This window comes from Myotis daubentonii, chromosome X, assembly GCF_963259705.1.
Source record: "Myotis daubentonii chromosome X, mMyoDau2.1, whole genome shotgun sequence".
NCBI lineage: Eukaryota > Metazoa > Chordata > Mammalia > Chiroptera > Vespertilionidae > Myotis > Myotis daubentonii.
Window position 1 is genome coordinate 46289401 of NC_081861.1, and position 13436 is coordinate 46302836.

A 13436-nucleotide genomic window follows, 5' to 3' on the forward strand; every position below is an offset into this window, starting at 1 on the left:
GCTTCCTTGTCTTCTAATTCACTAATTCGGTCCTCTGCTTCTCCTAGTCTACTGTTGATAATTTCAATAGTGTTTTTTATTGCAGCTATATCACTCTTCATTTCTTCTTGGGTCTTACTTAAGTTGTTGATTTTTTCATCTGTTTCTTCTAGCTTCTTGCATATGTTATTGATTTTTTTCCCCCGTCCAGTTTATGAACTCTAGGACCCTTATTCTTAATTCTTTTTCGGTCATGTTGCATGCCTCTGTATCACTTAGCTGCTTTTCTGGCGAGTCCTCTTTATCTTTCCTTTGGGGGTTTCTTTGTCTACCCATGTTTGATCTCACTGACATATCTAGACGTTGAGTCGTTCCGTGGCTGCTCCCTTGGTGGTAGTAACTCCTTGGGCTGCGGTTGCTCTTTGGGCGGTTGTGGTAGCAGCTGCTTCTCAGTTGGCAGCAGCTCCTCTGGTGGGTGCTGTTCACAGCTGTGGTAGCTCTTCTGGCTGGTAGGGGGTTGTTTCACGTACAGCTGCTGTTCCTCAGACAGAGGGTGTGGTGCTCAGGAGGCTGCTGTTGTTTGGATGTGCTGCGTTGATTTAAAGGCACAAAATACAACACAACAAGGCCTACCTACGAATCAACTTAACTAAAGAGGTAAAAGACCTCTACTCAGAAAACTACAGGACGTTGAAAAAAGATATAGAGGAAGACATAAACAGATGGAAGAACATACCGTGTGCATGGATTGGTAGAATCAACATCATCAAAATGTCCATACTACCCAAAGCAATCTATAAACTCAACACACTTCCCATTAAAATACCAACGGCATACTTCACAGATCTAGAACAAACTCTCCAAAAATTCATCTGGAATAAAACAATCCCCCGAATAGCTGCTGTAATCCTGAAAAAGAACAAAGTAGGTGGGATCTCAATACCAGATATCAAGTTGTATTACAGAGCCACTGTTCTCAAAACTGCCTGGTACTGGCACAAGAATAGGTATATAGATCAATGGAATAGAATAGAGAGCCCAGAAATCAGCCCGAACCTATATGCTCAATTAATATTTGACAAAGGAGGCAAGAACATACAATGGAGCCAAGATAGTCTCTTCAATAAATGGTGTTGGGAAAATTGGACAGATATATGCAAGAAAATGAAACTAGACCACCAACTTACACCATACACAAAAATAAACTCAAAATGGATAAAGGACTTAAATGTATGACAGGAAACCATAAAAATTCTAGAAGAATCCAAAGGCAGCAAAATCTCAGACATACGCCGACGCAATTTCTTCACTGATACAGCTCCTAGGGCACTTGAAACTAAAGAGAAAATGAACAAATGGGACTACATCAAAATAAAAAGCTTCTGCACAGCAAAAGAAACCATCAACAAAACAATGAGAAAACCCACTGTGTCGGAAAACATATTTGCCAATGTCATATCTGATAAGGGCCTAATCTCCAAAATCAATAGGGAACTCATACAACTTAACAAAAGGTAGATAAACAATCCAATCAAAAAATGGGCAAAGGACCTAAATAGACACCTTTCAAAAGAGGATATTCAGAAAGCCAAGAGACATATGAAAACATGCTCAAAGTCACTAATCATCCGAGAGATGCAAATCAAAACAGAAATGAGGTACCATCTCACACCTGTCAGACTGGCTATCATCAACAAATCAACAAACGACAAGTGCTGGAGAGGATGTGGAGAAAAAGGAACACTTGTGCACTGCTGGTGGGAATGCAGACTGGTGCAGCCACTATGGAAGACAGTATGGAGTTTCCTTAAAAAACTGAAAATGGAACTCCCATTTGACCCTGTGATCCCACTTCTAGGAATAGATCCCAAGAAACCAGAAACACCAATCAGAAAGGATATATGCACCCCTATGTTCATATCAACACAATTCACCATAGCTAAGATCTGGAAACAGCCTAAGTGCCCATCAGCAGATGAATGGATTAGAAAACTGTGGTACATCTACACGATGGAATACTATGCTGCTGTAAAAAGGAAGGAACTCTTACTATTTGCAACAGCATGGATGGAAGTGGAGAGCATTATGCTAAGTGAAATAAGCCAGTCAATGAAGGAAAAGTACCACATGATCTCACTAATTCATGGATAATAGAGACCATTATAAACTTTTGAACAATAATAGATACAGAGGCAGAGCTGCCTCAAACAGATTGTCAAACTGCAGTGGGAAGGCCCGGGAGGGTTGGGGGGCAGGAGGGAGGGGGGTAAGAGATCAACCAAATGGCTTGTATGCATGCATATAAGTATAACCAATGGACATAAGACACTGGGGGATAGGGGAGGCTAGGGGACTGTCAAGGGGGGGGGGAAAGGACACATATGTAATACCTTTTGTAATACTTTAAGAAGTAATAATAATAAAAAAAGAAAACCGTGGTACATCTTCACAATGGAATACTACACTCTGGTAAAAAAAAAAAAAAAAAAAAGAAGGAATTCTTGCCATTTCCAAAAGCATAGATGAAACTGGAGAGCATTATTCTAAGTGAAATAAGCCAGTCAGAGAAAGATAAATACCACATGATCTCAGTCGTTTATGGAATATAAGAAACAACACAAACTGATGAACAAACCAGATCCAGAGACAGAGAAGCATCGATCAGACCATCAAACCTCAGAGCGAAGATAGGGAAAGGTGGGGGTAAGGGGGGAGAGATCAACCAAAAGACTTATATGCAAGCATATATGCCTAACCAATGGACACAGCAGGGGGGAAGCATGAGTGGGGGGGATAGGGGGTAATGTGCGGATAAGGACACATATGTAATAACGTAATCAAAAAAAAAAAAAAAGAAAGAAATGGCTGATTCTAAGACTACGGAATACAGATGAGCCTGAAGCCTCTCACAGTGCCAGCAAGAGAGGAAGTTCTCAAAAAAAAATCCACAACACTGGATATATGTCAAAGGGATACAGAAGTCCATTGAAAGAACTCCCAATACAAAAGCTGGAACAACTCGAGCAAGTAAATAAAGTAGTATTGGATTATAACTCAGTCTGTAAAATGAATACCTATTAACCCATACTGTATTAATAAATGATTTAATAAGCAAATGGATGAGACTAGATAAACTTCCCATAGAAGAATCCCAAATAATTTATGGAGATATTCCACCATCAAGGAGATAGAGCACAACTCCCCATTTTAAGAATAGGCTGCACATAGTAACTTTCTTCCAAAGTATACAGCATGAAAAGGAGAATAAAGTAAATCTACTGTGGAAAGGCCTGACAAATACCACCTCAGTCAGTTGATCAAGGTCAATATCATCAGCAATAAGTCATATTGATAGCATGTGCTCATGATATGATGTGATGAGAAGGGCCTTTACCTCTGTGGTTTTCCTCCCCAAAACACATAAATCCAGTGTAATATTGAGAATAATACCAGACAAACACCAAGTGAGGACATTCTACAAAACACCTGACCAGTGCTCCTGTCTAAGTCATCAAAATCAAAGTCTGCACAACTGTCACAACCAAGAGTAAGCTAAGGACACTTGACAAGTAAACATACTGTGGTATCCTAAATGGGATCTTTGGAAAGAAAAAGGACATTAAGTAAAAACTAATAAAATGTGAATAAAGCATGAACTTTAGTAAATAATCACCTATCAACATCAGGTCATTCATTGTAATGAATGTGCCATGTTAGTGTAAGGTATTAAGAATAGGGGGTGGGGCCTAGACACATACCCTGGTTGCAGGCTCAATCCCTGGCCCTGATAGGGGCACATGCAGTAGGCAACCAATCACTGAATCTCTCTCACATCTCTCTCTCTCTCTCTCTCTCTCTCTCTCTCTCTCTCCTCCCTCCCTCTTTCCCACCTTCCCTCTCTCCCGCTCTCCCTTCCATTCTTTCTAAAAATTAATGGAAAAATATCGAGTAAGGATTAACAACAACAAAATAATAGGGAAAACTGGGTTCAGGGAATATGGGAACTCTCTGTAGTGTCTTTGTAATTTTTCTATATATCTAAAACCATTCTAAAATAAAGTTTATTTTTTAAAAGTTCACTAAATAACTTTTTACAGGGATAGGTGGTTACTAGTCTTATTGTGGTGATCACATCATAAAGTATATAAATGTCAAATCACAATGTTGTACACCTGAAACTGATATAATATTGTATGTCAACTTACTTTTTAAAAAGTTCACTGAAAAAAGTAAGTGCGGTATAGTTTGGCTAGAAGAGATGGAAAGGCCAAGAGCAGGGCAGTTTCTCTGATACCCGAGGTCTTCTCACTCACATAGCCTGTAAGACCCTTAACCTAATATATATGACCTCTGAAGCCAGACCACCTGGGTTGCAATTCTGATTTATCACTTACTAGCCAGGTAACCTTGAACCTCATCCTATCTCTCTTTTTAAAATTTACTCTACTATACTGTTAATTGTTACTTTTGTACTCTTTCTACTCATTAAAAAAAATGTTGGGCTGCAGCGGCGGCGGTGGCGGAGAGTGGCGTCGGGCGCCGAGCCCTAGCCGAGAGGAGCCGGATCCCGGGGGAGCCCGTTCTGCCGAATGTGATGAAAGTGTCTGTTCTCAGGGAAGGCACAGCCATGGCTTCCCCACCACCCCGGGAAATGGAGGAGGAGCTGGTATCTGCTGGCTCTGAGCCAGATGACCCTCGGGCCAAACCTCCTGTCAAGCCCAAACCCCCGGCCCTGCCTGCCAAGCCCAGCCTGCTGGTGTCTGTTGGGCCGCGGCCACCCCGGGGTCCTCTGGCTGAGCGGCCTTCTGCCCGGAAGATGATCGTGCTGGCAGGACCCCAGCCCTATGGTGGCAGCAGGCGTCCCCTTCCCTTTGCACCAAGACCGCCGGCCGAGACATCTACTGGAGGAGAAGCCACCCAAGAGGCTGGGAAAGAGGAGGCTGGGAAAGAAGAGATGCCTCCATTGACACCCCCGGCTCGATGTGCTGCCCCAGGGGGTGTGCGGAAGGCCCCCGCCCCCTTCCGTCCAGCCTCTGAGCGCTTTGCAGCCACCACAGTGGAAGAGATTCTGGCCAAGATGGAGCAGCCGCGGAAGGAGGTCCCCACCAGCTCTGACCGCCTCTGGGGCTCCCGCCTCACCTTTAACCACGATGGTAGTTCAAAATACGGCCCCAGGACCTATGGTGTGGCTACTGGTCCTGTGGATGAGGATGGTGGGACCCTCTCCAGGGAATGGTCCCAGGAGGGGTCTGCGAAGTCTCCCACAGAGTGCCCTGAAGAGCACAGCCAGACCCCCGAGGAGAGGAACCCTGCTTTGGACCGGGCCTTCAATGGGGACCTGGCTCAGCCGGCCAGCTCTGAGCCACCTACCGACGTTTCCAAGCCCTGGGTCCCCTCAAGTCCAGGCCCCACCTCAGAGAATGGAGGGTTCACCAGCCCAGGCCTCCCTGCTGAAGTCTCAGGCCCAGCCCCTGGGTCTCCCCAACTTCACTCCCCCCTCCAACACTCGCCCCGCCACTCGCATCTTCCAGAGGCCCACAGCCCCGCAGCTTCTGGGAGAGGGCCTTCTCCCTGCCTCCCTGCGACCCCAGCATCCCCAGTCGTGGTCCTGCCAGATGAGGGCGCCTGCCATGCCTCTAGCCCAGGGCTCCCTGCTTTGGGAGCCCCAGATGCCCCCAGACCCAGTGGCCCGCCCGTGGAAAAGGTCTCGGGGAGCCACAGCCCAGAGCAGCTTCCGGCCACCTCACCCCGGCCTCCGATGGAGGGGGGTGAGTTGCTTGATCCTGATCGGATGTTCCCATCTGGTGAGGAGGTGGCCAGGGGTGACGCAGAGCTCCGCCCCACAGGCCTGGGTCAGCGCCGATTTTCTGAAGGTCTGCTCCGGCTGCCCGACCAAGAACAGAAGCTGGGGGGCTCGCTGGCTGACCTGCTCCAAACCCAGGGGGGCCAGTCAGCCCTGGAGCGTCCCTTTGGGTGTGGGACAGAGTCCAACTGGAGCTTGTCACAGTCCTTTGCATGGACCTTCCCCACTCGGCCTTCGGGTCTAGGGGTGTGGCGGCTGGACTCCCCGCCTCCCTCCCCCATCACTGAAGCCAGTGAGGCCGCAGAGGCTGAGGCTGCAGCTGCAGAGGCTGCGGCTGCGGAGGCCAAGGCTGTGGCTGCGGAGGCTGGGGCCACTGCGGCTGGTGACTTGGCTGCATCCAGTGGGGAGGGAGCGTTCCAGCAGGGCCGAGGGGTCTGGTCAGCTCCAGAGGGACCAGGAAGGCCTGGTTCTGGGGTGCAGACAGATGATTTGGGTATCTCCCCAAACCAAAAGGGTGATGGGGAGAGTCAGCCTCCATCCCCAGCTGATCCCCTCAAGCCTCTGCCAACAACAGGGGGCCCACCTGAACCGGCCTTGCTACAGGCAGAGGAGAGGTGTGAAGAGCAAGAGCCCCTGGCCGGACAAGAGTCCCCACTCCCTCTGGCCACCAGGGAGGCCACCCTGCCCTTCCTGGAGCCGGTCCTGGGGCAGCAGCAGTCAGCACCCCCTGACCAGCCCTGTGTCCTCTTTGCTGACACCCCTGGCCCTGGGAAGGCACGGCCTGCTGAGGAGGAGGCTGTGACCCTGGCCCGGGCTGTGACTACCCAACCCAGGACAGGGGCTCAGGACCCCTGTAGGGCGTCCCCCAAGCCTGCAGGTCCTGAAAGCAACTCCCGCTGGCTGGATGCCCTCCTGGCTTCACCACCTCCCAATGCTGGCAGTGCACGGCGGGGAGCTGGACCTGAGCTGAAGGGCTCACAGACCCCAAGTGCCTGCTCCGAGGGACTCCTCGGCTGGGCCCAGAAAGATCTGCAGAGTGAATTTGGGATTGCAGCAGATACACAGTCCAGCAGTTTTAGCCCTTCCAGCTGGTCCCAAGACACTTCTCAGGACTATGGCCTTAGGGATGCAAGCCCTAGAGGGGACCCAGGCCTTGGAGAGAGGAACTGGTCCAGCAAGAGTGGGCAAGAAGCAGGGGAAGGGAGCGCCAGAGAGTGGGCCAGCAGGTGTGGCATCGTTGGCCATGAGGAGGCGGAGGTCCATGAGGAGGTGGAGGTCGGCAGCCCGCAGGGGAGCGGGGGGCTCCCAGCCCAGGACCTGGTGATTGGAAAGCCAGCCCCGCTTGGCACTCAGCAGAGCCAGGAGCCGGCTGTTCAGGACTGGGAGTTCAGAAAGAGGGATTCCCAGGGCACTTTCTCCAGCCGGGATGTGGAACTCCAGGACCAGGAATTAGGCAAGAGGGATGTGCTGGGTTCTTACAGCAGTCAGGACGCCGGCCTTCAGGGCTGGGAGTTTGGGAAGAGAGACTCTTTGGGGGCTTATGCCAGCCGGGAAGTGGAGGAAGTGAGGAAGAAGGACCACCTGGGCAAGTACAGCAGCCAGGATGCCGACGAGCAGGACCAGGAGTTTGGGAAGAGAGATCCGTCGCTTGGCATCTTTGGCAGCCAGGGTGCTGAGCAGCCGGACCTGGATTTCGGGAAGAGTGCCTGGATGAGGGACTATAGCAGCCATGGCAGCGCCAGGGCCCTCAGCCCCCAGGACCGAGGCTTCGGGGTGAGCGCCGGGAGCACCGCGTTCAGTCCCGAGGAAGCCCTGCAGCAGGATGAGGAGTTTGAGAAGACTCTGAGTGGAGGAGATGGCCTGGGCGAGGCCAGCGGGGACCCAGGCCAGCCAGAGGAGAGAGAGTTGGGGGGCTTGTTCAGACCCGGCAGCCCCCAGAACCAGGACGGAGCACGGGGACCGAGAGCCCAGAGCAGCTGGCAGGACAGCGGTGCCAGCCAGGAGGTTGAAGGGCTGCACAGAAGACAGCAGGCAGGGGACCAGAGCCCAGGCGATGCCAACCCGGAAGACAGGGAAGTGGGGCAGCGAGGCTGGGCTGGAGACTTCAGCCTCGGTGTGGTCTCCCAGCCAGAGGCGGCCTTCAGCCCAGGGCAGCGAGACTGGAGTGGTGACTTCTGCATGGAGGCTACCAAGAGGAGCCATCATTTTGGGATCATTGGCCATGACCGAGTGAGTGGTGCTGGCCCGAGTCCTTCTGGCAAGATGGGAGGTGGCCACTTTGTCTCTCCTGAGAAGACCTCGACTGGGCCCGTGGACTGGACTGACCAGCTGGGCCTCAGGAACTTGGAAGTGTCCAGTTGTGTGGGTTCTGGCGTCTCGAGTGAGGCCAGGGAGGATGCCGTGGGACAGACCGGCTGGTCGGATAACCTGCGGTTGAGAGATGTGGACCTGGCTAGCCGTTTGGAGGCTGGGGGTTCTGAGGAGCCCAGGGAGATGGGAGTTGGGGAGAAGGACTGGACTTCTGATGTCGGGGTGAAGGGCAGAGATTTGGCTGGGGTGGGGGAGGCAGAAGGCCACAGCCAAGCCAGAGAGAGTGGCGTGGGGCAGACCAACTGGTCAGGTGTGGAGGCCGGAGACTTCCTTAAATCAAGGGAGCGTGGAGTGGGACAGGCAAGCTGGACACCAGACCTGGGGCTCAGGAACATGGCCGTGGGGCCAGATAGCAGCTCCAGGGAGCGTGGGGTGGGCCAGGTGGACTGGGGTGACAGTCTGGGCCTGAGGAATTTGGAGGTGCCCTGTGACCTAGAGACTGGCGGTTCTCAGGAGCCACGAGGAGGCGGCGTGGGGCAGATGGACTGGACCCAGGACTTGGGGCTCCGGAATGTGGAGCTCTCTGGGACTCCGAGTGAAGCCAGGGAGCATGGGGTGGGAGAAGTTAGCCAGTGCCAAGAGCTCGGCCTCAGGGACACTGGCATCTTGTGCCCTGGCCAGGAGGCCAGATACCCAGACCCCATGGAGGCCAGGGAGCTGGGGGTTGGCGAGACGAGTGGACCAGAGACCCAGGGCGAAGATGACTCCTCGCTTTCCTTGGAGACCTGCCCTGAAGACCCCGGAATGGAGATGGGAGAAGCCCCTGGCTTCGGAGCCAGCCCCAGCAGCGGCTGCCTGGCCCACTCTCCACCCTGCACCTCCCAGGGCCTGCTGGAGGAGATGCTGGCCATCAGCAGCTCCAAGGCAGCGGCCCGGAGGGACTCGGCAGCTTCTGCTTCGGGCCTGAGGACCCTGTTGGAAGAGGAAGAAACCACGGCAGGTGCTGATAAAGGGGAGCCCCTGGAGCCCCTCAGGGACCGTCTGCCCTCCTGGAGGCCCCAGCCTGATGGTGAAGCCAGCCGGACAGAAGAGGTGGACGGCACCTGGAGCCCTGCAGGGGCCGGGCTGGGCGAGCAGGGTCCGATATACCCCCCTCGGCGACCCTCCCAAGGCCCTCCCCCCAGCTCCTCCAGTCAGGACTTCTCCTTCATCGAGGACACCGAGATCCTCGACAGTGCCGTGTATCGAAGCCGTGCCAGCCTGGGGCGCAAGCGTGGGCACCGGGCCCCGGCCATCCGGCTGGGCGGTACCCTGGGCCTATCGGAGGCGGCAGACTCGGATGCACGCCTGTTCCAGGACTCTACGGAGCCGCAAGCTTCTCGGGGGCCGTCTTCAGATGAGGAGGTGGTGGAGGAGCCTCAGAACCGCAGGACACGGATGTCCCTGGGCACCAAGGGGCTGAAAGTCAACCTCTTTCCTGGCCTGAGCCCGTCAGCCCTGAAGGCCAAGCTGCGCCCCCAGAACCGCTCGGCTGAGGAGGGGGAGCTGGTGGACAGCAAGTCGAGCCAGAAGGAGTTCGCGTTCCAGCGCTCCAAGTCCTGCAAGGTCCCAGGGCTGGGGAAGCCCCTCGCCTTACCTCCGAAGCCAGAGAAGTCCTCAGGGTCAGAAAGATCATCGCCCAGTTGGCTACAAGCCCTGAAGCTGAAGAAGAAGAAGGTCTGAGAAGTCACTGAGGTCCTTCCCATCTGGCAGTCTCAAGCAATGCCCGTTCCTGTGGGGTCCCTGGCCAGGAGATGGCTGGAACCCCTTCTCCCCCATGTCCCAGGCTGTAGCCTCTGTCCCCCTCTGCCTCTGTCTGAGGAGCGTCTGGGGAGACACATTTATGCACTTTGTATCACCTTCCCAACTTCCCTCCACACCTTCCCTCCCGGCCTGGATTCCGTCATTAGTGTCCAAGGTTCTGGTCCTCCCTCCGTGTACCCACCTCCCTCTCTGCTTCCTCCTCCAGCCTCCCTTGGGTTTTGTTTTGATACCAATTTATAACATTTTTTATAAAAGCCTTTGATTTTGTAATGGATGGAACCCAGCCCCACCCCAGGTCTCCCTCTGCCCTGCCAGGTGCCCCATAGAGACCAATAACATTTTGCCACTGAAACAATAAAGTTTTTTTGGAATTGGTAAAAATAAATAAATAAATAAATAAATAAATAAATAAATAAATAAATAAATAAATAAAATGTTTGCTGTGAACATCATCTTGTAAAAGTAGGAATGATAGCCCCCACTTTTTGGTCATTTTGTAATAATGACCAAATTAAATGTGTTAATATGTATAAAGTGCCTAAATGAGTGCTGGCACATTGTAAATTCTATGTCAATACTTTGTAAACTCAAAAAAAATATGATGACTAAAAATTCATTTAGTAATCAGCTGTACATTGTACAAGGTAGGGAGATGTGAGTTTGTTTGCTATGAACCAGGCAGTGGTTGCCATAGATATGTCAGAACATTGACAGCCATTGTTAGGTCACTGCTATATTCTCATAAGTGGGCAACTGTGCTGTGTAGATCTGGCACAAGGGCTAGAAATCTCAACAAATCTTCCTATTACTCTTCACATCTTATGTCTTCCATCCATAAAAAACCAGTAATCTGATCAGTAAGTAACCACCTTAAGGTAAGCAAAATATTATCATTATCTCCATTCTACAGATAAGAAATCTAAAACTGTAGATTGAATTTAGGTGATTTCATCCCAGAGTACCCAGGAGAGGCACTGGAAATGAAAGGATCAATAATCCCTTGTCTAATCATTTTCTTCCTTGGTTATCCCATTAATCCTCCCTTAGGATAAGGGTTTTTTTTTTAATCTTTTTTTGAGAGTATTACAAATGTCCTGGTTTTTCCCCCCTATTGTCCTCCTCCACCCTGTTCCTGCCCCATCCCAGGCCTTCACCACCCTACTGTCTGTGTCCATAGGTAAGATCTTTGGTTAATCTCTTCCCATTCTCCCTCCCCCTTTCCCTCTGAGATTCGTCAGTCTGTTCCATGCTTCCAAACCTCTGATTCTGTTTTATTCACCAGTTTATTTGGTTCATTATTTGGTTCATTTATTTTGATTTTTTTGATTCAATTGTGGATAGATATGTATTTATTGCCATTTTATCATTCATATTTTTTGTTTCTTCTTCCTCTCCTCCTCCTCCTTCTCCGTCTTTCTTCTTCTTCTTCTTCTTCTTCTTCTTCTTCTTCTTCTTCTTCTTCTTCTTCTTCTTCTTCTTCTTCTTCTTCTTCTCCTCCACCTCCTCCTCCTTCTTCTTCTTCTTCAATAATACCCTTCAACATGTCATGTAATACTGGTTTGGTGGTGATGAACTCCTTGACCTTTTTCTTATCTGTGAAGCTCTTTATCTGACCCTCAATTCTAAATGAGAGCTTTGCTGGGTAGAGTAATCTTGGTTGTAGGTCTTTACTATTAATCACTTTGAATATTTCTTGCCACTCTCTTCTGGCCAGCAAAGTTTCTGTTGAGAAATCTGACAGTCATATGGGTGCTCCCTTATAGGTAACTAACTTCTTTTCTCTTGCTGTTTTAAGATTCTTTCTTTGTCTTTAACCCTTGGCATTTTAATTATGATGTGTCTTGGTGTGGGCCTCTTTGGGTTCTTCTTGTTTGGACTCTCTGTGCTTCCTGAACTTGTAAGTCTATTTCTTTCACCAGGTAGGGGAAGTTTTCTATCATTATTTCTTCACATAGGTTTTCAATATCTTGCTTTCTCTTGTCCCCTCTGGCACCCCCATAATTGGAATGTTGGTATGTTTGAAGTTGTCCCAGAGGCTCCTTACACTATCTTCATATTTTTTGATTCTTTTTGCTCTTCTGATTGGGTGTTTTTTGCTTCCTCATATGACAAATTGTTGGTTTGATTCTTGGAATCTTCTTCTCGACTGTCAAATTCCTATAACTTTTTTGTGTGTGTTTTGTTTTGTTTTGTTTGGTGTGTGTGTGTGTGTGTGTGTGTGTGTGTGTGTGTGTGTGTGAATAAGGTGCAAAACTGCCATTCTCTGGAGCATTTTCTCAATCCCTTGAGATTGTGTTTCCTGACAATTGTCAATGGTTTGGTTCAAATAAACTCACAAAAATTCCCTGTAGATTTGCATGTTTCTTATGTTGACAGTTCTAATCTCAATTTGCCATTACCATATAGGCACACTGGGGCACTGTATCAGCCTCTCAAGTGGAGAATATGACTGTGTAAAGTGCCTAGCACAGGGCCTACTATGTATCAAGGACAAATGGTATCTATAATCCCAGTGGATATGGCCACCTAAATGTACAGGTAGAGAATGCCACTGTGTAAATGAATATGCACAAGTAGGTGGAGCCAATGCTCAGGCAGCTGGCTTCTTCCCTGCTCTGCTAGTGGGAATGTGAAATGTTATAGCCACTTGGGAAAACAGTCTGGCACTTGCTCAAAAGTTTAAATGTAAAGTTATATGACCCAGTGACGACACTTCTAAGTATATGTACCCATGAAAACTGAAAACATATGTCCACAAAGTTGTACAAAAATGTCTATAGCAGCATTATTGACAAGAGCCAAATGTCCATAAACTAATGAGTAAACAAAAAGTGGTATATCCATTCAATGGGATATTATTCAGCCATAAAAAGGAACAAAATACTAATATATGCTACAACATGGATGGACCTTGAGGTAATTGTCTAAATTATCCTTTTTACTTAGGTATTCACTTCTGAATATTGTTGCACTTTGAAAACTACTGGAGAGATTATGCAACTCCCTGGGAATCTTTGAGAGTGGGGCACCTGGACTGATGTTTGCAATCTATTAGACTAGTTGATGTCTAAGGTCCCTTACAGCCTAGGAATTTTATGAAATCTATGACAATGGCTCACCAACATTTTTTAAGCAGAGGCAATAAGAGAACCAAGAATAGTAGATAGTTGTCACTTAGAACAGGTTTCCCAATAAATAGGTCCTAGAAATCTCAGCTGGTTCTTCTCCGAAGCTTCACCTCACCCCACCTGAGGTTGAATGAAGATATTCCCAACAGGGATGATCTACGGCTGAAGGGAAGGCCACACCTGATGCCATCGTGCCTGTGTAGGTTGCTTTAACAAGAAACCATCCCATTTTGCAGGAATATGCCAGTAGAATTGAGGATTACCCATCCCTCGCTCTATGACATTTATAGATAAGGGTGGCTAGAATGAAGTAATGGACTTGTGTCAGTACAAGGCTTTCAGTTTATCAGCACCTATGTAGTCATAAACTGAAAGGTTCAATGTTAATGGCGGGGCTGATTTCTTATTTACTT

At 49.4% G+C, this 13436-nt stretch overlaps 1 protein-coding gene across 1 annotated transcript; it reads left to right on the forward strand.

Moving 5' to 3' along the window:
• The first annotated feature begins 4542 nt into the window (after nt 1–4542).
• On the forward strand, nt 4543–9909 carry LOC132225009 (182 kDa tankyrase-1-binding protein-like). Its single transcript, XM_059680212.1, has one exon. It carries the CDS (start codon nt 4574–4576, stop codon nt 9812–9814), a length of 5241 nt encoding a protein of 1746 aa, XP_059536195.1. The 5' UTR covers nt 4543–4573; the 3' UTR covers nt 9815–9909.
• The last annotated feature ends 3527 nt before the right edge of the window (nt 9910–13436 follow it).